At 33.1% G+C, this 25,656-nt stretch overlaps 3 protein-coding genes across 7 annotated transcripts; 2 read left to right on the forward strand and 1 right to left on the reverse strand.

Moving 5' to 3' along the window:
• Nucleotides 1-3,749, forward strand: LOC105776253 (protein HESO1). Of its 4 annotated transcripts, none has more exons than XM_012598814.2 (10): nt 1-166; nt 384-489; nt 924-1,071; nt 1,396-1,560; nt 1,713-1,891; nt 1,967-2,062; nt 2,225-2,294; nt 2,495-2,625; nt 2,766-2,876; nt 2,978-3,749. In XM_012598814.2, exons 3-10 carry the CDS (start codon nt 933-935, stop codon nt 3,569-3,571), a joined length of 1,485 nt encoding a protein of 494 aa, XP_012454268.1. In that variant the 5' UTR covers nt 1-166; nt 384-489; nt 924-932; the 3' UTR covers nt 3,572-3,749. The 4 variants fall into 4 exon arrangements, with proteins under 4 accessions (XP_012454268.1, XP_012454267.1, XP_012454265.1 ...); XM_012598812.2 differs by having other exon boundaries at nt 3-166; nt 908-1,071; XM_012598813.2 differs by having other exon boundaries at nt 1-489.
• A 1,191-nt stretch (nt 3,750-4,940) lies between these two features.
• On the reverse strand, nt 4,941-11,249 carry LOC105776252 (probable methyltransferase PMT11). Its single transcript, XM_012598810.2, has 9 exons — nt 10,401-11,249; nt 9,053-9,205; nt 8,680-8,950; nt 8,164-8,274; nt 7,776-7,935; nt 6,840-7,097; nt 6,629-6,751; nt 6,304-6,381; nt 4,941-5,707 (listed from the first exon to the last, which is right to left on the reverse strand). The coding sequence occupies exons 1-9, from the start codon at nt 11,109-11,111 to the stop codon at nt 5,500-5,502; spliced, it is 2,073 nt and encodes a 690-aa protein (XP_012454264.1). The 5' UTR covers nt 11,112-11,249; the 3' UTR covers nt 4,941-5,499.
• A 5,212-nt stretch (nt 11,250-16,461) lies between these two features.
• Nucleotides 16,462-19,768, forward strand: LOC105776254 (BTB/POZ and MATH domain-containing protein 3). Of its 2 annotated transcripts, XM_012598817.2 has the most exons (5): nt 16,462-17,131; nt 17,862-17,994; nt 18,070-18,210; nt 18,473-18,749; nt 19,338-19,768. In XM_012598817.2, the coding sequence occupies exons 1-5, from the start codon at nt 16,740-16,742 to the stop codon at nt 19,550-19,552; spliced, it is 1,158 nt and encodes a 385-aa protein (XP_012454271.1). In that variant the 5' UTR covers nt 16,462-16,739; the 3' UTR covers nt 19,553-19,768. The 2 variants fall into 2 exon arrangements, with proteins under 2 accessions (XP_012454271.1, XP_012454270.1); XM_012598816.2 differs by having other exon boundaries at nt 16,463-17,131; nt 17,862-18,210.
• The last annotated feature ends 5,888 nt before the right edge of the window (nt 19,769-25,656 follow it).

The following is a 25,656-nucleotide window of genomic DNA, read 5'->3' on the forward strand; positions in this document are numbered from 1 at the left end:
ATAAACCTCATCATCGTCATCAATTCATTATCCCTTTTTTTTTTCCACAAGCTTTACCACTCAGCAAAGCACTAATATTGACTCTTGGCTTTAGTTTCCCCCTTTTTTCTATTTTCTTTTTCTCTATTTCCTTCTAAATTCCGAATCATTCTTTAATTCCATAAAGGTAAAGAAAAAAAATTGAAAAAAGAAAAAGATTACCCGTTCCTTAAGGAATTAAAATCAAAGAAAAAAAACCACCTTTTTTCTGTACTAAACAGTTAATGTCCATAGTCAAATAATAGTAATTTGTTTTGTTATTTTCTATGAAAGAGCAATGGGAAATATTTCTGGGTTTGTCTTTTATAGGTGTATATGTGTGTTTCTTTCTCTTTATGGTGCAGGATCTTCAAAATCTGAGAGAAGAAATTCAATCTAAAAAAAGAAAAAGAACCCTATAAGATGAGGATTAATGGGAGTTGGAGTTGATTTTTTATTGATTTTTTCAAGGTAAATTCTTTGTTTTTGTTCTTTATTTTCTCTGTGATTATTTTATGTCTTCCAAGTGTTTGTTTAAATGCCTGAGTGTAACCTTTAGCTCTATTATTAAAAAGATTTTATTTTGATTTGTTGGGTTTAATTTAACCCAAAGTTTCTCATCTAATGTTCTGTAAATTTACATTTATTGGATTTACTATTTAGTGCCATTATTACTTGTGAATTGGTCAATGCCTGCATTTTTTTTGAACGATTTGATAATTAAGTCAATAAAGGTTTGCTTTTTTATTTTGTTTCTTGTTAATATAACTTATGAATATTGATGCATATGATCTCTATGTGATAATTTCTCTTACTTTTGTGTGTTGTGTGTGTTTAATGTTTCAATTATGAACTTTGAGTTTAAAGGGAGCAAATTTTTGTTGTTAAGTGATATTGTTATATAGTAAAAAAAGATGAATTCACAAAGTCAAGTGGAGTCAACTCTCAAGGAAATACTCGAAGTGGTCAAGCCGTTGCATGAAGACTGGGTTACTCGGTTTAAGATCATCAATGAACTGCGTGAAGTCGTTCAATCTATCGAAAATTTAAGAGGTAAAATTTTATGTTACTTTATTTTGATTGTTCCATGGGAAATGCTAATAGTGATTCTTAGTAACTCGTCTTACGAGTAAATCTACGCAAGTTTATTGATTGATATTGGCCGCAGAAATGCTATATTTTGCATTCCGTGATGGATGTGGCGAACAATTTGCAAACCGGGATAATTTTTATGTATGCAAACATAAAATGTTTGGCCCCGTGAAAAGAAACACGAACTAAACAAGTGGTTTTTTTGTATATCATTCTGAATTTCTAGCTGATTTACGGCATTGAGTACTTACGGATAACTAACGTGTGTTTAAATGGCATAAACAGGTGCAACTGTGGAGCCATTTGGATCCTTTGTGTCTAATCTCTTTTCACGGTGGGGAGACTTGGATATTTCTATAGAGGTATCTTTCGGTCAATGTGTTTCATCAGCTGGAAAGAAACGGAAACAGACTTTACTTGGAGAGTTACTACGAGCTTTAAGAATACAAGGTGATTTCGAGTATAATTTTCATGCTTTCATGTTCTTGTTGAAACATATACGAGGGGAGTAAAGAAAAACTATTTTCTTGGGGTTGGAGGTGGCGTCAAATTGTTATTCGTTCATTGTTGATTTATCGTTTTTAAGTAACATTAATCTACAGGTGGATGGTCGAGGTTAAAATTTATTCCCAGTGCAAGAGTTCCCATTTTGAAAATCGTAAGCAAATGGCAAAACATCTCTTGTGATATTTCAATTGATAATATCCAGGGCGAAATTAAGTCCAAGTTCTTGTTTTGGCTCAATGAGATTGATGGTCGATTTCGTGACATGGTTTTACTGGTAACTGTCGTTAAAACCAAACACTTCCTGTTATGGAGAGGAATGTATCTCTCATTTCTTGTTCATGCTATGCAGGTGAAGGAATGGGCAAAGGCTAATGGTATTAATAACCCGAAAACCGGGACTTTCAACTCGTACTCTCTCAGTTTGCTAGTGATTTTCCATTTTCAGGTGAATTTTGTGATTAAATCTGTTATCAATCATTTTAGGAAAAGTTGTAGGACTATGTTGTTCCGAATTTAGAAAAAAAAAATTGAACATACCCTTGTCGGATACATACCTGTAGTAGACACATGTTTGTTTTTCATTTCATTTATTTTCTTTTTCTTGCAGACATGTGTACCTCCAATTTTACCTCCTTTAAAAGATATATACCCAACGAATGTTGTCGATGATCTTACAGGTATTTTAATCTCAAATTCTATTTGATTTTCTCGTTATGCCCTGTTTCAGAATAGGGATTCATGTTAAGGTTTCAATCCTCCATTATCAGATCCTGGTAGGGAAGTTGGTCAAAAATACGCCATGATTTGAAAATTTGAGCTCAGCTCTTAATGAAAAACAAATCATGATTTAAAAATGAAAGCAAGTTCTTGATTGCAGGTGCCAAAGTTGATGCGGAGAGACGTATTGCACAAGTATGTTCGTCTAACATTGCCAGGTTTAAATCAAGCACAAGTAGAATCGTAAATCGAAGTTCTTTGTCCGAGCTGTTTATTTCCTTCATTGCAAAGGTATTGATTCCTATTACGGTCATCTATTTTGCTTGTTAAAGCCGTATTTGACTTGTACAGCAACATGTTTCGTAGATCAGTTCTCCTCGGAAGCACCATATAGGCTTTGTTTATGCCAAGTTTTAAAATATTTTTCGCAGTTTTCAGAGATAAACTTGAAGGCCTCAGAGTTGGGAATCTGCACATTTACTGGACAATGGGAGTATATAGCAAACAATACGAGATGGTTGCCCCGGACTTATGCAATATTCGTAAGACCCTCTCCATCTCTTTGTGTGATATTCTTACAACACTTCACGGCTTTGGCACCGAAAACTAAAATGAGTATTTTTTTTTTTAACGATTGTTTTAGATTGAAGATCCTTTCGAACAGCCTGAAAATTCTGCTAGGGCAGTCGGTCAGAAACAACTGGTAAAGATAGCTGAAGTATTTGAGACGACTCGTTGTATTCTAATCTCAGCCAATATCACCCGAAATACTCTCCTCCCCACATTAGTTGGACCACAAATATCACGATTCCTCATCAAAAAACACCCAACCGTGTACCCAAACAGCAACTACAGGTACTACCGAAATACTCCTCCGCAGGCACATCGGGTTGTGCAATCACCTGTGCAAACGCAGTACCATCTGTGGCAGCCGCAGTACACGAACTCAAGGCCTTCAACCTCACAAATGCAGCATCAAGGTCCGAGAATGGTGCCCTCAACACCGAAACCGCAGTCTCAATTTGCGAGAATGAGGGTGCCGAATGGACCGCGCCTGCCAAACCATCAATTTCAGAAGCCGAACCCTTCGGTCCCACAAGATCAGGTTCAAGTGCAAGTGCAACCACAGATTCAGAGACCAAGGACAGAAGGTTATAATGTAAAGTTTGGGACTAGAGGGCCTCATCAGGTGCAGCATAATCAAGGGCAAATGTGGAGGCCAAAATATGATAAATAGAGAGAGCTTATAAAAGATCATATTTTCAATTTACTATGTAGTTAATGTTTTTCAAAACTTACAAAACAGTGTTATATGTATACACCTTGTGTTACAAAAGCATATTTTGATTTTTGAGCGAGTGTAAGAATATTTTTGCATTGAAGAATGAATAGTGAAATGTTTTTGGTTAAAAGTATTTGAGCTTTGCCCAACACTCAATTTTTTTTTAGAGTACCTGGCTTGAAATTCTTTCACGCTCAGTCTCGTGATGCTTTTGGCACGGTTGATTTATCTTGCCTACTCTATTTTTTGGAACACTTGTTGTGAAATCGGACAATCAAGGATCGTTCTGATACCACTTGTCATGAGGCCATTATCATCTTTTCAAGTGTCAAAAAATTGTTACCCTTTCCCCAAGAAAGTATAGTAGTCCCATGAAAATTGATATTAAAGCGACTTTTAGCGGTTTGATTTCACGTCGAGCGCCCTTATAAGTGAGGCAAGCAAGGTAAACTAACCGTAACAAAAGAGGCAATGACAAGAGCGTGACGAGATTGAGTGAGGAAAATGTCACACCAAGTACTTTAAAAAAGTAGGCAAGATACAATGGTCTCATATAAGAAAGGAAATGGAAGATAGTTGGACATGTAATCGGATGCGCTGCACATCCAATCATGTTTGGAAAGAAGCAATGACCCTATATCACTTACATGAATAAAATACAAAATACAAAAATCTGAGTTAAAAGCAAATATATTAAAATAGTAAATTGAATAATAATCATGTAAGAATATAATATTCATAATTATTTTTTAAATCCATAGATTCATTTTTGATATATATTATAAATTGAAAAATATAAGGAGGGATGATAACAAAATGGCTTAAACTTTGGTTCTGGGGGTACCAATGAGGTGCTAAACCTTGATGAATTCATACTTTTTATACTTTTTCAAATATATATTATTTTAAAGCTCAATTAATTAATTAATTTATAATATATGCGTATGGTTTTATAATTTATATATCAAAATTTTATTATAAAGCATAAAGATACAAATTGGCCGAAATGCATTCATTGTTTTTAGGTCAAACAAACAAAAGAAGTATGAAAAGAATATGTATTTTTAATTACTAATTAATCTCTTTATATTTAAAAATTATATTGTTATAAAGATATTTTTCCTTTTTTATATTTTTTAGAAAATCATTAAAACTTTATATATGAACCCATGTTGAACCCATAGCACCTACATCAATAACTCCTCAATTGATTTTTTTATACATTTTAATATTATTATACATTGTTTATTTATTTTATTTTTAAAATCACTAACTATATTTTAAATATGAAAATTACTAATATTACTAAATTTATTTTATATAATTTAAATAAAAATATATTTTTATAATTAAATGTAATTCAGGCAAGATTATATCAACTTGAATTACAACAGTTCTAATCTCACCCTACCATGAAAGGGTATCACAAAATCATACCAAGTAAAAAGGAACGACTATATAACAAAAAAAGGAACTCAAAGATGAATTTAACTTAACAAATAAATATTTTTGACTGTATCTAACCAATGAAATAAAATAAATTAAAAAACAATGATCCTACCCCTACCCTGAGAAAACAATTTTAAAAGAAAAGTTGCATATATATATATATATATATATATAGTAGAATTAAGTTACAAAGGAACTGTAAAAAACCATACCAGGCTGCATTTTGGCTGAAGAAATCAAATCTCTCTAAGAACCTCAATGTGTCTGATGTCCTCCTCCATCCTCCTCCGGTCCGACGACTGGATGATATTAAGACACTTGTAATTGACGACTTGTATTTTATTTGGAAACAATCATTTGCAAGGCTTGCTTTAGCTGTCTTCAATTTGCGGAAGGGGTGAGGTTTTGGCGTTCGAGTCTTTAGTTCTGTTGGTTCAACTGCGGAGTAGGCGCTTGTCACATACCAAGATCCTATAACTTGCATGAGGACCCTCGGATGTATCGCGTAGAGTAGGATGCCAACCCATGGCTTTTGCGATATCTTGAAGTTCATCCATAACATCAAGAGAATCGCGGATGTATGCTCGTCCACCGGGTCGTAATATCCGGTCCATTTCAAGCATGATGGTAGACATATTGCATCTGATGTAAAAAGCAGAAAATAATCAAATTTATCAACAAACCCAGCCGCTTAAACATGTACTAGCACTTCGCCTTGTCAATAAAACTTCCAAGTCACACATAGTGACAATGAACCTAACCAGGATATGCTAACCCATGTATTCTTACCATAAAATAAACAAATTTTGGTCCTTTAATATTTATGACGCGGGATCTTTTTCTTTTTAATTATGTTATTTATTATTGGTCTTATTTATTTATTATTGTATATATAGATAGATGATCATGAATAAACTTTATTTGCAAGAAAGGCTAATAAGTTTACTTGCAAGGAAGCCTATAATAAAATGTAATCTTTACGGGCAACATTATTATTATCCAATTAATAGAAAGGGGGTTTTACAAAGCTACATTTTCAAGAGTTCCACTTCTTTCTTACTCGTTTTTCAGCCTTAATTCTATTGATTTACTAATATTTTCTCCTACACCGCACTAATTTATTTATAAAGAAGTCTTCTATTTTCAGCAAAAACAATTTCTCTCAACTTGATCGGAAGTTATAATTGTAAGCTAGTAGTGAAAAATTGACCAGGTATAAAAGATCATAAGGGTGTTACCTTTTCCTCTCAACCGAGAAGAGGCCAGCTGCATGCAATAAGTCATAGGTCCGTGGGTATGTATCAAACGACTCACACCTGGAAAATTAGACACGATTTAGTTAATAACTCAGTTCAAGCAGTGTTAATAAACATAGCATACTTCAAAGTTTAAGACTAAAAATATTAAACAAGTATCCTTCAGGGTTTATTCGAAGGCATAGATAATGTCTCTGAGATCCTAAATAATGATCTTTTTGGCCACAAGACCCTAACTAATGATTAAAAGTAAATCCATGAAAAAGTACAGCCATTACTGATCGGAGTTATGGTTAAGACAACATACCAGTCATGCATGACCCCTATTAATCCACGATCATATATAACAGGCAAGGTATTGGGCCCACTAACAGGGACTACATTTAGAACCCAAGCATCGAGTTGATTGTCAATCATTGCTGCAGCAAATCTGCACAAAAATACATAAAACTATAGATTTTAGAAAGACTGAAACATATCTTAATTGTAAACTGCAAGACAAGGTTTAATAAATTTACCCTCCAAAGCCAGCTCTCATGTCCATTACATTTCTTAGTTTATACTTCTTCCAATGTAGAGCACGGACATAGCTTGCCACTATTTCATTCCAGTATTTTGATTCAGCCTTGAAGAGTTCTTTTCTAGCTATATAGGATTCGATATGTATGCTCTGCAGCCTATCGGGTGGGGTTTGCAAACGAGCAGGCCAAGGAGCAACGTTTGCACCATATCCATTCTCAGGAATTCGACTAATACATGCCTTTAGATCAACATACCTGAGAGATTACGCAAACATCCCAAGACTAACTTAAAACTACTCATATTAAGCAGAAAGAAAATTTAAACCGGCGCCCTTGAGTGTGGAAGACCTAAATAATAGGCAAGGAGTACTATGGCCTACAATAAGGACAAGAACAAGCAATTCCAGATTCCGAAGTAGGTTTAGAAATTAACCCAGATAGACTAATGAAATAATATTTATATGCAAGTGAAAACATTGTTCAACTGATGGAAGCCATCAAAAACAAAATCAGCATAGTAAATTTAAATCATGCCAGTGGTCAATCTCATACTGCTGTCAGTCAGTAAAACTTACAATGGTAAAAGAGACTATAGGCAAAACTCCAACATGTACTCAGAAAAGCAATTATATGCACAAATTCCTTCAAGAAACAGATAGTTTCCATTCTTTTATATGTCATGTCACATAGAACAAGAATCTAAAACTTCAAGCATTCAATCATATGATTGCTGATACTAAAATCATCATCAGATGCAAGGAGGACATGTATAATTAAAAATCAGTCATTCTCCAATACAGGAAGTTGTATAGAACAAGTATCTAAAACACCTCCGATGCAAAAGACATGTATAACCAAAAATCAGTCATTCCAGTTTGATGATATTGGCAAATTATCAATTGTTTTTCAAATAAAAGGAAGAGTATGACATACCAAACATTATCCGGGTCATCATTTGGATCACACAAAGGAGGAATAGTCCCAGCTTCCCGGCTTAAATAACAGCTGTTATTAAAAGGCTTCTGCCATATTGCAATGTACCCTTCCTTCTTTACAAGAGTCCAGCAGAGGTGAGTAGTAAGGTTAAGCATCTCTGGAAATAAAGAAGATCAGAAAATAATCATGCATAGCAAATCTAATATATAATTTCTTACAAACTGCCACATGTTTCACAAATGAGCACAAGCCAAGCAGAAAAAATGGTAAAGCGGGAAAAAAAATGTCTGTGTAATTTAAAATTGAATTTGCAAATGCATAGTGAGTACATTAGTTATCACATTTCTTAAAACGCTTAACATGAGTCTAGGTCCAGTGTTTCTACCTTCCCACTGTTCCTCAAGGGCTTGTTCGTGTTTGTAAACAGGCTGTGCTGCCCAAGCAAAATATCCACCAGCTCTAAGCATTCTGTTCACCTCAAGGAGCAAAATTCCATCTTCATTACATAGCACAAGAACGGAAGGATACATCAGAAGATATTGCAGAAGTTGATCATATGGCAGTAAAAGAAGAAATGTGAGAATAATCTTCTATAAACATCAAATGAAGCATAATAAAATGTATGAAATATAGATGAGAAGTTCTTATTTACAAAGAAGAGGTAGAAGAAGAAAGAAAGCTTATTGGCAAGCAGAAATAAACTGGTATTGTGTTAGAACTTCCTTACTGGAAAAGAGAAGAAGAGACAAGAAAGAATGAGCATATAGGGTAGCCAGATCCTGGGCTTAGTGCGGAGATGATATTCAGAATTGTGCAGAAAATTTTAATCAGATTTAAAATATTTTCCTTATTTTTCTTTGCTACCGAAAGGTGACTAGATAAGACAGGAACAAAAACTTACCATCACGGGTCCAATTGATACGACATCTAGAACAATGTATCAAATCAAAGGCTTGACTGGGGTACAATAAACGACGAGTTGCAAATGCAGCTGCCATTGCAGGCACTCCACGTTCAAGTGCAAATTGAATCTGGTTTTCATGGACATCTTTGGGAGCTATTGACATGGTTATAACATTCCGTGATAACAAATAAGCTCCAAAACTTGCCACACCACATCCAACATCCAGAACAACACGAATATGCTGACCAAATGTAATCTCAGGGACCATCTGGATATACAGATTACAACTTGGTAGTCAGAAACAAAATCCACAGACTAAATTGCTTGAGTTTTTTTATGCATACATATAAGGTTTCAAAATTTTCACAACCTTAGAAATTTGATTCAGGTACTGATCTGCCCCATGTATGAATTGTGTGCCACCTCCAGGAAAGCTGAATTTATCCTTCCCTTTTTTGGAAATCCAATTTTGACCACCTTTGTCATCTACCAGTCGAGTATGAGGGACATTATAGAACCATACCTATCCATTGACGCAAGATATCCTATTAGAAAACTATGTCATTATAGAACCATACCTATCCATTGACGCAAGATATCCTATTAGAAAACTATGTACACTACAACTGAGTGAAAGAATGAACAAAACAAACAGTATCAAAAGCAACTTCAAAACAAACTGTCAAGTAACAAAAGTTACCAGTGAAAGCGCAAAATGAAAAAGAACGGTAAAAAGGAAAAAGAAAACAAAGGGACTATCTTTTCCTTTAATTTTAATCCCTCAGCAACAATAAATGAAAGAAGAAATCAAAACCAGCAAAATATAACCAAAATTTCATCTCTTTCTAGTTCTGTGCTTCTCAGGATCGGAAATTAAATCAAACCCAAGAAGCTTTAATCCCATTTCTCAAACAAAAAAACTAATTAAGCTTGTCTACATTTATCGTTTCTTGACCTAGGCTATATTTCCTTAAAAGTTCTAAAGATACCAAATCCTTCTTTAATGCTTTCACCGCATTATAACTTCCCCATAAACCTCGAAGTCTCCATATTCCACTGAACCAAACCATTTACATTTCCCGTTTCTCGACCTAGGCTATATTTCCATTATTGTTTTTAAACAAATCAAACAGCATCAAAAGCAACTCAGACTATCTTTTCCTTCAATTCCTCAGCAACAAAAGGTGAAAAAAGAAATTAAAACCAGCAAATTATAACAACCAACATTTCATTTCTCTCTCTAGTTTTTGCTTCTCAGCAACGGAACTTAAATAAACCCCAAAAAAGCTTTAATCTCAATTCTCAAACGGAAAACTAGTTAAGCTTAACTGCATTTCCCATTTCTAGAACAAAGCTAAATTTCTATTAATGTTCTAAAGATAGCCAATCCTTCTATTAATACTTTCAACGGATATAATTTCCCAATAAAACTCAAATTCACCATATTCCATTAAACCGAACCATTTAATTAGTCCTTCAAAAACACCCAAAACCTGAAAAACCTAACGAATAAACCCACTACCTGTTGTTTCTAATTCAGTAATTCTCAACTCGTAACATCAACTCAGCTTGATAGACAGCATGCGGAGCTTAGAGTTTTGTCCGAGTTGCGACAAAATAGTTAATTATTAAGAAAAACAAAATACATAAAACATTCTATATTTCCATTTTCTCTCGCGTAATTAATATATATTTGGAAATTAATTCAAATATTTTACCTCATCGCGGCTTCTAGGCCAAGGGATCGGAGGCCGGTACCCTTTCGGAGCCGGAACCAAGCAATTCAATCCTTTCCCTTTCTCCGGACAGTGCCGTTCAAATCTTTCTCCTTTTTCTGTCGATTTAAGCCTCTTAATCGCTTCCACATTATCCAAACAAGGAATATACTCTCTCATACTCTCATCACAGAGCCCAAACTTCTTAACCCTAAACGTAGACGTAGCACCTTCCGTTTTCGTTTCCTCCTGGGTCTCCGTCCCATTTCCCCAATTCTCCACCAAATTCGGATCGAACTCCCCGATCTCGAACTCATCCGACATCGTACCATTCTCATCCACGATTCCGTAACTCTTTATCACCGGCGGCGGGGGCGGAGTCATAGGTGGATGCTGAGGTGAATGTGCCTCCGATGCCGACACCGGTTTCCCATCATTTTTTACTGGATCAACCGGTTTCGATTCGGTTTCCGGTTCTGTGGCACTAATGAGAGCGGAAATATTGAATTCTTTATTGAAATTGGGAGAAATACCGACGGTAGGTATATGCGAAGCCGTCGCGGAAGGTGATTGGCGGGAGAAGAAAATGAGCTGGCGCGAACCGTCGGACCAGTGTTTACCTAAGTAAAAGAAAGAGACGGAGATGAAAATGAAGGCGGCGAATTTGATCGCCGTTTGGCTCGTGAGGAGATCGACATTGCCGAGAAGTTTCATCGTTTAAAAAAAAACCCACGGCAGTGAGCGGTGGCGGAGTTGCGTAGATCTGGAATTCTGGGGCGTCCTTTTTGAATCTAGAGCAATACAAAATATTTTGAACTACTGTGGCATTTTGGTGATTTTTGGAAATGGAAAAACGAGACCGTAGCGTGTCAAATAACGGAATTTTGGGGACTATCAAGGGATTTTTTGATTTTTTTTTTCATAAACCCACGTTTTATTTTAGTCTCCAAACTTTGTGATTTTTTTTATTTTGATCCTTAAACTTCGATTCCATTAAGATGTTGTGTCTCCGAGCATCAAGGCATTACATGAAAATTTTAAAAATTATTTATAAAATCTAAAAATATATAAAAAAAAATTTAAAAAATGCTAATTGATAATATAATAAATCTCAAAGTATCGCGACATCGTAATTTAACAAGATCTAAGTTTAAAAACTAAATTAGAAAATTCTGTCAAGTTCCGTGACTAATGTGAAATAGAAAGAGTTCGTACATCAAAGTGAGAAAAATTATCCAATACAAGGGTTAAATGTTACATTTTCTTTGAAATTTTAAACTATGATAGAAATTTAGAGTGAGTTTGAATAGACAGTGCGTTTATCGGTAGTTAGTGTAAAAACAACAGTTGCAGTAATATTAGATACTGTAGCGATACTGCACTGTGAGACAAAAAGCAAGCTAAACGCACCACAGCACACCTAATCACCCATCTAAATCCACCCTTAGAGTTTCTTCAAAATATTAAAATGTTTTAATTAATTTCTAAATATATTCATATTTATGATATGTACAACTTAAATATAATTTATTAAAAAAGCATACATAATTAAATACTTAATCAAAATATTTTAAAGCTAGAAACCAAATTAAAATCTAAGCAAGTTGGATGCAATCGGGGGCGAAATTAGGGCCTCACATGGCCCCTCCCTAAAATAACAATTTTTCTATTTTAGGTCTTTAAAATTTTTTAAAATTCTAAATTAATAAAAGTAAAATTATATTTTGGCTCCTCTAAAAATATAAAATTTTAATTTAATCCTTTAAAATTATAAAGATATAATAGTGAAATTACATTTTACTATCATAAATTTACAATTTAATTTCGACCCTAAAAAATTTTATGATTTTGCCACTGGATGCAATTAACTTTTCTTTTACGTTTGGTTATTATTTAATAATAATAATAATAATAATAATAATAATAATAATAAACTGAAAATAATAATGAAGGAAGAATTTTAGATAAAGAAAAATAAGGTATTTTCAAATCTTAATCTTGTTGGATTATCCTTTTACATGGATAAGACTTTATTTGATTATTTGTTATTTTTATACTTGGATATTTCAAAATTTGTTAATACTTTTTTTCTCAAATTTAATTTAATTTTTATAAATTTACAAATATTAAGTATAGTAAAAAGCAGGCATATCCAAAATTAACTCATTTTATCAAATTTACAGATATAAACTAATCTATTCTTAATAATTATTTCTCTGTATATTCAGAAAAAAAATGTTTTTAAACATTAAAAGTGATTTTTGTCGACTGAGTTTTAACTCGATTGGTATGGGTATTGTTACCAATGTAGGAAGACGTAGATTCGGATGTGCTGAAACATATTATCTTTCTATTTATGGGTTAGGAATGAACTATGTAAATAGTTCTAAATATTGTATTAAAAAGAGCTGATATAATTAAAAATATTGAAATTGATTTTTAAACCAATTTGAACCACTTGAAAGGTCATCAAAGCAAGCCATATTCGAAACTTTATCATTAACTTTAATTTTATTTTTAAGATGAAAATATGATTAATTTCGCTTTATCTTTCTAAAGAATATATGATTAATTAATGAAATAAACTTTGTTCTTTTTTTGTTATCCGAAGGAAAGAATTATTGAAAATCGAAAAAGCAAAGTGCTATGCTGGATCGATACATCAATTTTTAAGCTCAAACTTCAGTTTTGCTCAAGTCTTAATCGAGTCATTTGAGCTCAGATTTAATTAAATTTGTTAAAATCAAATTCATTTCATATGACAAGTGTAATAATATGATTCATAATATAAAATATATTAAAATAAAAAGCTGGATTAGCTTGCAAGCCTTTCAACTCGAGTATTACAATGCTTGATTTCGACTCGATTGATAACTAAAGTTGTTTGAGCTCTAATTCAACTCAAGAATTATCAAATTAAATTCAAAATTTTCAAATAAAATTGGAATAGTTTGTGAGCGCCAATATCCTATTTACATATTACCATAATAAGCCATCTGGTCAATATTATAATTTAATCAGACACCATATCCATGATTAAAATCAGATTTTACTATTTATCGTTGTATAGTTTTGAAATTTCAATTGTTGTTTTTTTTTCATTGATGAAAATTCTATTTTAAGAAAGGTTATAATATACACTTTAGCTCTTGAATTTGGTAATTTGTACCTACTTAGGGTCTGTTTGATTGAAGGAATTGATTTTCCGGAAAATCATTTCCAACATTTCCAACGTTTGATTGGCGGAAAACATTTTCCATTTGGAAAATGAACTCCAAAACAAGGGAAAATGGGTTACATTTTAGGGAAAATGTCTTACCCTTTCAATTTCCGTAAGACATTTTCCGTGCTCTCCTCTCTATCGCCTCCTTCATTCCTTCCTTCATTTCGGTAAAAATTGCTTCATTTATCGATTTTCCAAGAACTTGTTTTTTAATTATTCAATACTTGTTTTTAACACAATTACAAATAATTTATTTGATATTAATTTTTTCAATTTATAACGATTAATATTGTAGCTTAATAATTGAGTATTATTATAATTTATAAATAAATCATTGCAATATATGTAAAAATAATTTAAAATATAAAATTTATTAATATATATCAATATATGTAAAAACAATTTTTGAAAAATATTTCAGAAATCGCCAAACAGTAGAAAATATTTTACATGATTCAATCAAACACCGTAAAATATTTTCCAAGAAATCATTTTGAGAAAAGTAAAACATTTTCCGAAATCATTTTACGGAAAATATTTTACTAGCAATCAAACAGATCCTTAGTGTCTAATTTTTTTTTTACTTAACGATACTTAAACTTGAAAACCGTTAGTCAAAGTAATACTTTTTAGGTACTTGAACTTTTTTAATTTAGTCAGTTACCTAAAACAAGTATTGATTTGGTTAATAGATTTAGATACTAAGTAGTTATAAATTATCAAGTTCAAGAGCTAAAATATCTTTTCAATAGCTAGTAACATCTATAACGACCCTCCTGTATTGAAGATAAAATTTAATAAAAATATTAAAAATTATCAATGATCAAACTGAAATTTTGAAATATAATTTTCTTTTAACTTTTCAATTAATGAATTAAATCTCATATTTCATGTGAATAAAAGGTTAAATATTTACTAATAATTTAAATAATTATTGAGTAATGTAATTCACTTAATTTTTCCTTGTTATTATTATTAATTTTTGCATGCATTTATCCATTTATAGATATTTTGTTTTATAAAATTTGTCTCTCAATTTTAATCGAAAATCGACTCAATTATAAAATTTCTAATATACTTTTGATAGGTAAATTAAGTTATATTTTCATGAGAGTATTTTTGTCAATTTTATATAAAAAATCAATGAAAATTTAATCATGATGATATTTGAACCCGAAATATCATGCATAATAAACAATAATTAATTTTACTATTTTAACCAAAACATCAAATAATTTCTATGTGAATTTTTAATATATATATTTGTTGTTGTTTTTTACTCACATGGTGGCTGAGAGTACGGATCACATTGTGTTGCTTTGTCCGGATAAACAAGTTGTTTGGAGTGCTGCTTGTTTTCCATTTGGTCAGTCAACAATGACTAACATATTCTGCAAGATTCTCGACTCGACAACTCCTTAGCATCTATAGCGTGTATTGGTGTTATAGTGAATGATATAGTCTAATCACACTTATTTTATTTAGAGCGGGGAAGATGAGGTCGCGGTATCAGTCACTTGGGCTGTTGATGCTTTTCGGACTTGTTGCCAGCAGTCAATGGGAGTGTTTGCTGCGGCTGATGGGATGGGTGACTGAGACGAAGTGAGTTGTAATCGAAGAAGGGCTGATTGGGTACCTCTGAAAGGTGGACTACTAAAATATAATGTAGATTCTGCATGTTTCTAGCAAGAGTGTGCTACGGGGTATGCGTTCGTAGTTCGGGACTCTACGAGTTGTGTGTTTAATAGTTTTTCATATTTTATTTATGCTTGTTTTAGTTCTTCCATTGTTGAAACTTTTGCCATTAGGGAGTCTTTGTCATGATTAAAATATTTGGCCTTCAATAATGTTATAGTTAAGTTGAATTGCCTACTTGTAATTTAAATTTTGTCATGCCCATCATCTGATTTTTCTGAACTAGGTGTGTTGCTACGTGATTATTTACTAATGAATAATTAGTTTCAGCACCTATCCTTCTGTTAGACTCGTCAGCGTGCCAACAAGACGGCTCATCCCTTAGCTCGAGTAACTTTGTTATATGCTAACCACATGGAATGGGATGACTTTCCCCTCGCTTCTTTTAATGAGAATGTTTCGTATGTAACGGAAGATAGTATGGTTGGAGAGTGCAGATGATAGGTTCAGGTGTACGGGGTGAGCCTACTGTTTCAGGCTTTAGTTTGTCCGTATCCTTAGTCTGTTTGTTGTTTTAATGTTTTTCTCATGAATGAATTTTATTTTTTTTCTTAAAAAAAAGGTCGATCAAGCTTTAATTTAGTTAGCATCATTGCTATTGCAATAACCAATAGGAAGTGAGTTTCAACACTCTCAAATACATTTTTCTTTCAATTTAAAGGTAGAAAAAAATTATAGATAAAAGTAGATATTATATGAAAATAAGCAAATGAGACTTTGACATAATTGTTAAAGAAATGTGGATCTTGAGTTATCAAGTTCAAGATTCCAAAGTTTTCAGAGCCGGACTTATGATCGAACCTATTAGGCAAACGATTTATCAGTCCAACCGGTATCTCTTTAAAAATTCATAAAAATAAAAAAATATATTTAAAATTAAAAAATAAGATTTAGTCAATTTTTAGTCTAATTCAGTTGATCTATACTAGTTCTTAAATTAATCGATCTAATATTTTACTTCAAATTAATACTTAAATCAATTCTCGATTCAACCATCTGACTTTCCGATTTTCCTCTTATTTTCATAGTTAATTTCATTTTATGCTATCATTCTCGGACATTTGTAAGTGTACTAAAGAGTCAATCAAAGTCGGACACACATAGTTTAATTTTTACATAAAAAAAAAGAACACTATACTATTTTTTTTCTTCCACAAATTATATAATTTTTATCTGATCCAAACCAAAAACTCCACCGAAGAAAAAAAAATCTCAAAAGAAAAAAAGACAAACTATTTCACAATCTCCCTTCGGTCATTTTAGCAACGCTGCTGCCGCCACCGCCACCACTGTTACCTCCATCACCACAACTACACAATGTAAATTGCCCTGACCTCTTCAATTCTCCCCGTTTTATTCTCACAAAATCGTCCAAAATATACCCGAGAAATGAAATTTCTAGAATTAGGGTTTCGAGGAACTCAATGAGAAAAAGAAAGAAAAGCACCATGGACGATTCCAAGGACTCGGCATCGAAATCAGTGAGCGAGACGGTTAACGGTTCACACCAGTTCACGATCAAGGGTTACTCATTGGCGAAAGGGATGGGTCCCGGAAAATGTATAGCCAGCGATATTTTCACCGTAGGAGGTTACGATTGGGCGGTTTACTTTTACCCCGACGGTAAAAATCCGGAGGATACCGCCATGTATGTTTCGGTTTTCATTGCGTTGGCTAGTGAAGGTACCGATGTACGAGCACTTTTTGAGCTTACCCTTGTGGACCAGAGTGGGAAAGGGAAGCATAAGGTTCATAGTCACTTTGATCGAGCGTTGGAGAGTGGGCCTTATACGTTGAAGTATAGAGGAAGCATGTGGTAATAATTTTGTGTTTTTTTTTGGAATTTAGGGTTTTGTTCGTAATTTTATGTTTGTTTTGAGAATGAATTTGATAATTTACGAAGGTAATTGGTGTTTTTATTCGTGTTATAATTATTAAGTTACTTGTTGGGTAATTTTTTATGGAAAATGGGGTGTTGAACTTGAGGTTGAGGGGATATAATTTGTTCACATGCTTTTGTTTAATGAATTGGTAAATATGGCTTCGGTTAATAGACATGGGCAGGGCAAATTCTTTTACATTTTGTTCGAGAATCTAAGCATTGAACTGAAATTTATTTAAATTGTCTAAGAAGTATCATTCTCGTAAAATTTAAATGCCACATAGAAGCTGTTAGTATGAACTGAAGTGAACCATGGACTAGACCCAATGACGAAAATGAGGAAATGAAAATGGGGACAGTTCTAGATGTAGTAACCTGTAACTTGGCTATTTTCAACAAAATGATATGTTGGTAACTTCCATTTGGTTTTGCTATAAATCTTATATGTGTCCATTCATATTGTTATTGAAATATGTTCATCTTATTTTCATGAGCTTGAAGTTTGTTGCGAAGATTCTTATGATCATCCCTTAAGATGTTAAAATCATTTGTTACGCATAGATTCACTGCATAAGTAACTAAATGTTTCAATAATATAGGGAACCATTTGTCAGGTCTTATTTAGTAAGGTATTGATTTATATATTTTCTTTCATGCAATTCAGGGGTTACAAGCGTTTCTATAGAAGAACAACTTTAGAAAGTTCTGACTATATAAAGGATGATTGCCTAATCATGAACTGCACTGTTGGAGTAGTCAGAACTCGCCTCGAGGGGCCGAAACAGTGTTCTATTCATGTATTGCCATCAGACATGGGTCAGAACCTTAAAGCTTTGTTAGAATCTGAAGTTGGTTGTGATATAACTTTTCAGGTTGGGGATGAGGCATTTAAAGCACATAAGTTGATCCTTGCTGCTCGCTCACCTGTTTTTAGAGCACAGTTTTTTGGGCTTGTTGGGGATCCTAACATTGATAAAGTAGTTGTGAAAGATGTTGAGCCTTCTGTCTTCAAGGTGATGCTTCTTTTTTACTTTCTTTCAGAATTTGAAGAATGAACCTAGAATTGATTATGTTGCGTAAGCAAACTCTTGATGTTAATAATACTGAATATATGTTTTTTCTTGATTCACTGAATTAGAAATATGATCCAACAAATAGTGGTTCTTATATTTCCCTGGATGCAATGATCCAAGTATAGATTGGTTCTATAGATGTGCCATTTTCATTTATTGGCTAATTCATCCTTCCCCTTTTGTGTGCTTCTTGTTCTTCCAGGCAATGCTCTTGTTTATTTACTCTGACAAGTTTCCAGATATACAAGAGATTACAGGCTCTGGGTCTACGTGTATGTCTACCAACATGGTGCAGCATCTTTTAGCTGCCGCTGATCTGTACAATTTAGATAGGCTCAAAGTGTTGTGCGAGGCAAAATTGTGTGAAAAACTTAATGCCGACACTGTGGCAACGACCCTTGCACTTGCTGAGCAGCACCATTGCTCACAGCTTAAGGCCGTATGTTTGAAATTTGCTGCCACTCCAGCAAACTTGGGAGGTATGTGTTTGTAGACACTACTGGTGCAAATTTCATGTTCTGTAAACTTGGTTTCTGTTGTTTGCTCTTCAGAAGTCTTTTGGTGTTTCCCCATGCATATCTAACTCTGGGAAGATGCGTATATTTCAAGTGCCAAACCTTAGGGTTAAGGCCTAAGGGATATTGAGTTAACCACAAATTTGTGAACCTGGGAAATATAGATAGAGGGAGAAAAAAATAGACATGGATGTCTGACTATCCACCTCTGTACCACATTTTTCATGTTGTAATTCGGTCATTTGCCTATTACATGCTCGTCTTTCAATTTTGGTCCCCTTGAAATCCAGACTATAGACTGAGAAAAATTGCAGTGTCTTCTTTATGATGTAATGACGATATTGGAAATAGTTTTCTTACCCAATGCTGAGAAATGGACTGGAGCTGGATATTTATCTTGCAATCAATTCTATTGTGTGTGCATGCACGCAGGCATATATATTTATATTTTACTTATGGCTGGTCGATTAATTGTTATATTATAAACTAACATATTTTCTTGTTTGGCAGTGGTGACTGCTTAAACTAATGTATTTTTCAAATGTACTGCAGCGGTAATGCAATCAGAAGGGTTCCGGCACTTGGAGGAATCTTGCCCATCTTTGTTGTCGGAGCTATTGAAGGCCTTTGCATCCGTCGAGGAGTGTGCAAGTATGCTATCAAGTAAGAAGAGGAGTGGCAGCAGTGTGTACGGGATAGATCTAGCAGCAGAAGTCCATGTGGCTGAACCGGTGAATCCCAACGACAGGCGTGTTCGGAGGCGATAAATCCCAGCAGTAAGTGTGTTTGAACTGTTTGTAGGACTAACATCCATATATTTCTCTGGACTGCAATTTTAACAAAACCCCAATTATGTATTTCATGTTAATATTAGTTCTTGTACTGCTTTCCCCCCCTCTGTAAAAAGTAACTCTGCTTTAAGGAGGATGAAATGTATATTCGGTCCAGTTTTTGCTTAACCAGTTATTTCTGGGGCAAATTAATAGCTCTGTTGTGTTTTACGGAACTATTTATCAACTGTTCATCGTTTCAATTTGGCAGTCTTTTATGAAAAAATAGTTGGGAGTCTGCACGGTTTTCACCCGAAACATGAATACAATATGAATATAGAAGTGTCAAAACCTATAAAGCACATATTTGCTAAGGGATTTTCAACTCCTTGTCTCCGGTCGGGGTTGTCGCTTGACTGTAATGATAACCTGAGTGCCTGAAGTTGCTTGAAGAGGTGGCGGGTTCAAGTGGTGCCTTAAATGTTGAACCCTACCAAGCATAAATGCTCACATTTTCTTGGTAGGTAGCTGTGTGCTACGTATGGTCTGTCCCAATAAAGTGCTCCTGCTTTGTTGAACCTGTTATCTCTTCTTGCAGCCTCAAGCACTTGAGCTTTCATTAGAGTCAAGTGACAAACTTCTATCAAGGGCGATATTGACCCGTTGAGGGGCATGTGTTTTCGGGTGATACTCAAACTCGAGTATAAGTGTTGTATACAATAGATTTGATTTCTTTTAAAAGTTCATGTATAAGTTGATAATGCTTTAGAATGTTATATTATTATATCATGTCCGACTATGCATCAAACACGAGTATACATGTTTTCATTAAAATACCAGATGATCAGCAAAGAACCAAAGACAGGTACACCTTTTTAGGATTCTTGAAGACATAAAACTAGAACATACAGAATTCAAGATTATGAAACAATACTACAAAACCTATATATATATTATCAAAGGTTTTACTTAATAACCATAATAAGCCTTGGGCTTTTGGTTAGCATGGAAATCATCAGGCCAAAGAAAAGCACCCATTGCAAACTTTCTCTTATAATCTAAATCACCTGTAGCTGACAATCCATATTCAGCCAAAAGCCTATCAAGCTTCCACTCAGGCATGTTCTGATAATCCTTCATGGTGTATCTTGGATAATGAAGTGGCATTTGAAAGTACCCAACTCCATTTATTTGTTGCTTCTCACTCTCCATCTCAGTTTCAAAGCTTTTAAGTTTCATATCAATGGCGGCAACACTAGTTAGAGGGCAATTTATATGACCCTATTGAGGGATATATCACAAGATTTGGTTGGTGTACCATCTTGGATAAAAGCTCACTGCGTGTGGCAAATGGCAATACTTTTGTTGTGTGTGTGTGTTTTGGAGGCGAGGATTGCATGAATAGCACACATGCTTGCAACCATGGGACTGCTCACCATGGATTTTCTTTTTGCAGGTTTCAGCCGTGGTTTAGCTGGTTTAACCGTCGACGAAAAATGGGACAATTTTGTCTTTGGGTTTTGCATTTTTAATGGTGAAAAAAAAATGAAAGAGTTTGAGATTGGAAAGCTTCTAGTAACATAAGACGTAAGAAAAAAAAAGTGGTTGAAGTTTTTATCTTGTGTGTTTAAGTTTGAGTCTCGACTTATGAAAATTACGTATAGGCTAATTAGTTAATTGAGTTAAAATTATTAAGTCAATGATTTTAATAATTTTTTTCTTCTTTGAAAGATATCCAGCCAGTTTCCATTAATAAAAAGAAGAAAAAACGGTTACATTATATCATAATAACAAAGTTAGTGGCCGTAGAACCACTTTTAAAAAGCAAAAGTAAAGTCTCAAAGTTCATCTCTTGTCGAACTTTCTCTCTCCATCCATTTTTGCATATCATTGAACTAGTTTGACATCTTTGTTAAATCTCAAAAAATTTTCAAAGATTTATGAGTGAAATATGAATCAACTACAGGTATTAACATGCGGTAAAATGATTTTAATGATTAAAGCTAATTCAAATCGCTAATATAATTAATTGTTAGAGGTGAATGTGAAATTGAATCCAAGGAGATGGGTAGAGGACTTACCCCTAAAAATGAGAAATTTTCATTTCAGTCTTCTTACAAATAATAAAAATACAGATTAATATATTGTTAAATTACATTTTGACCTTAAAAATAAAATTTTTTATTTAATCCCTTCAAATATGATGGAATTATAAATTAATTTATGATAAATTACATTTTAACCAATAAAATATATAATTAAAATCCCTGCTACCTTAAAAAAAATTCTTAATTGTAACTAAAGAAAAAGACAATACTATATTATTGTTGCTATTGTTATGAACCTCAATCATATAATTGGAGCCAAAGGTCTCCTAAGACCTAATTCTTTTTAAATATTGATCGAGTCGGTTTTTGATCAAGTCAATTCGGATTTTAAAATTTTGATGTCATTTCGGGTTTGAATTTATTTTGGGCTTAGGTTATTTTGAGTTCGCATAATTTGAATTTATTGATTAGATTTTTTCTGCTAGCTCTTTTAGAGTTCACATCTTTTTAAGTAATTTTGAATCACTAGTTCATATCTTTTTGGGTAATTTTGAATCACTAAGTCGTTTTAGGTTCAGATCATTTCTGCTTCTTTTTTGAACATTAATCTTATTACATGTTCTTATCATATATGCTCTTTTTGATACAATGCCTAGAATTATCCATAACCCACGTCCTCCTGCACTAGCAACAATGTTGATGTCAATCGAGCTAAGACTCAATCGGAGATTCGAATCATTTCTAACTTGAGCCATTTTCAAGTTTGGATTGTTGATTTCTTCTCATCAAAATCGAGTTGAAATTTAGATTAGATTCGAATTTAATTTAATCGGATTGTAAGATTAAATTAATCATTTGAGTCAATCGAGTCATATTTCTTATGTTTCAATACTGGATTCAAATAAGTGTCAAATATAATTATATATCTACATTTTAACATATTGGTGTTCAATATTTATATATAATCATATCCTACTTTTAAATATATATTATATCCGACACTTGGGGCTAGTTTGGATGGGCGGTGTGTTTACCTCTGGTGAGATTAAAAACAGCGGTGGCGGTGAGATTAGTTACTGTAGCGGTGAGATTGGATACTGTAGCGGTGAGATTAGAAACAATGGTGGAGTGTGTGTTTGGATTCAAATGCAGCTGTAGCGGTGAGGTGAGAATAAAAAATGACTATTAAGGACATCATATTAGAATTGATATATAATAGAAGTTTTTTAAATTATTTTACTTTTTTAAAATTATTAAAATATGTGAATTTATAAATTCATTTAATAAAATATTAAAATGTATCTTCCAATATTTTAATGATTTTTATAATTAATTTAAATTATTTATTAGATAAAATGATAATTATTTTTATTTTTTATAGTTAAATATTTTTTTATAACAATGATAAATATTATTTTCACAAATAGTAACATTTTACTTGGATCAAATTTGAGAAAGAAATTAGTTTAACTTTCAAGGATAAAATGGTAAAATAATAAATAAAAGTAATGGTATTTTTGTCTCTTAAAAATACCAACAGCACCCAAGGGTTACAATTGTTACTGAAACCTCCAGCAAAAATTACTTGTCCAGTGCGGTGGAATTGAATTCTCACTGGATTGTTTTGCTTTTCCAAACACCATGGCAGTGAGGTTGGCACCCTCAACTGCACCTTACTGATGTACTGAAGCAAACCAAAGGAAGCCTTATTCGAATCGGATCCTATAGGAGCAATCATTGGACCAAATGATTAATTTAACCACACGAGTGGCATACTAAAACGAGTGGTTTAAACTCAGCCCTCCAATGTCAAAGCAAAACCTACTAAAATTCAATGGTTTACATCATTTTTCACTTTCTCAGCTGCCTTTCTTCTTCTCTCTCTTTTTTTTTTTTTTGCCCACATCTCAGCTGCTTTAAACTGTGGTGCTTTGGTGGGGGGGAACATCATTTTTCACTTTCTCAGCTGCCTTTCTTCTTCTTCTTTTTTTTGCCCACATCTCAGCTGCTTTAAACTGTGGTGCTTTGGTGGGGGACTGTACATGTTTATCCAATAGCCTTATCAAATGGGTTGATTAGGTTAATTTGGGATTAGATCAAATTTTGAGTAGGGATAACAAAATCTGAACCGCATGCTAGATTTTAAATTAATCAATTTCAAATGAAGCCTTTTTTTTTTTTTTTGAAAGATGGATGTGAAACGAGATGAATTTTTTTACAGTGAATATGATGCGATTATGACAATTGTTTGCCCTACGCTGTTCATCATATGAAATTATTATTTTACCTTTATAAATATACAATTATTAGAAGGGTAATATTGCAAAAAGAAAAAGTTTTTTATATAACTATAAAATGGGTGTTTTCCATTTCAAGTTTATTTTCTTTGAGGCCAAAGAGAATTATGTTTGGATTAAGATAGAGTAAAGCGAGGTGAGACAGAAATGAATGTATCTAACAGATATAGTGGTTTTTAAAATTAAACATTCACCATGGAAAAGGGTGAGTAGTGGGGTAGAACGTGCCAGTTGTGAAGAAGTGGTGGACTGGCAATATCTGTCCCCACCTCTCTCCATTGTCATCCCTAATTTTTGGGTACGAGTCATTTTTAGATTTAAGCTTTTTTGGGTCTTGGATATTTCGAGTTAAAGTTATTTTGAATTTACCAAGTAATATTTTGGTTTACTTATTCAAATAAGTTTTTTTAAATTCAAGTTTGAATAAATCAAAATTTTGAAGACAAGTTGGAAATTAAATTATTTAGCCAACATTTGTAACTTTTCTACCCTTAATATTGGGGAAATGGGAAACGTGTGCATTGCTAATCCAATAGCTTTAAGGCCCAACATGTTCCCTATGCAATCACATATGATCCAATCCACATCAATCATTTGATCCATGATGTGGGCCCAAACTCAAACAACAATGATTGGGCCTCAGTTCTCCATCACATGATCGTTTGTGCCTAATGATAAGCCCATCAATTTTAACCACATGATTGTTGGATGGGCCCCTTAAATCAAAATCATCAAAGATTATCTTAAAAAAAAGATGCAAAAGCTATCAAGATCAACATCGTTAGAGATTTTTGGGTCATCATGTTTCATTGCTTAAATATGGCCCAAAAAAACCTTGAGGTTTTGCTTATGGACGGCTCAAAAATGTTTCTACCAATCGGACTCATCAGTTTCATCGATTGGATCGAAAATTAGTTAGGATATCGATTCAAAGAGTGATAAAAAAATCAGTTCATTCGAAAATCGGTATGGTTGAATTGATTATTGAGTCAGAATTTATATATTATATATTTTTTGAATTTTTAATAATTTATCTGCTTTGAACCGGACGAATTAATCGAACTGGGGATTGGTAGTCTAATTAGTTTGACTACTAATCCGATTCCAAAAATATTGATTCACACCCTTAAAATTTCCAATTTGAACTTAAGCAGGGGCGAATCTAAGGGGGGATGGTAGGGGCCCTGGCCCGCCCTTAAAATGGAAAACTTTGGCCTTTTAAAATTTTTAAAATTTTAAATTAATAAAAGGTAAAATTATACTTTGTCCCCTAAAAATGATAAAATTTTGATTTAATCATTTGAAAATTACATTTTTACTATCGTAAAAATTACAATTTAATTTCGACTCTCCTGAAAAAAAATTCCTAACTTCGCCCTTGAACGTAAGGTATCATGAATATCAATATTTGAATTTCATCATTTCAACAAAAACTTGATCTTTTTTTATTATCAAATTTTACAAATATTACATAATTTTTTTACCCATATTGTAAATGTACCGTAATCTAATTAATTATTTTTCTATTTTCTATTTTGCATGACTAGACTTGTGAACTAAATATGGCCAAACTATAAATCATGGAAATGTTAAAGGTAAATAGGATCAAATTGAAAAGAAAAATAAATAAAGTGGGATTGTATTGTTATTTTAACTAGTTCTTGTTCTTATATCTCTTCATATCGAGACATCACATTATCACCAATTCTTGTTCCTCATTTGAAGCTAAAATGGAAATAAATCTTTAAAGTTCTGT

Source organism: Gossypium raimondii, chromosome 10, assembly GCF_025698545.1.
Source record: "Gossypium raimondii isolate GPD5lz chromosome 10, ASM2569854v1, whole genome shotgun sequence".
Lineage (NCBI taxonomy): Eukaryota > Viridiplantae > Streptophyta > Magnoliopsida > Malvales > Malvaceae > Gossypium > Gossypium raimondii.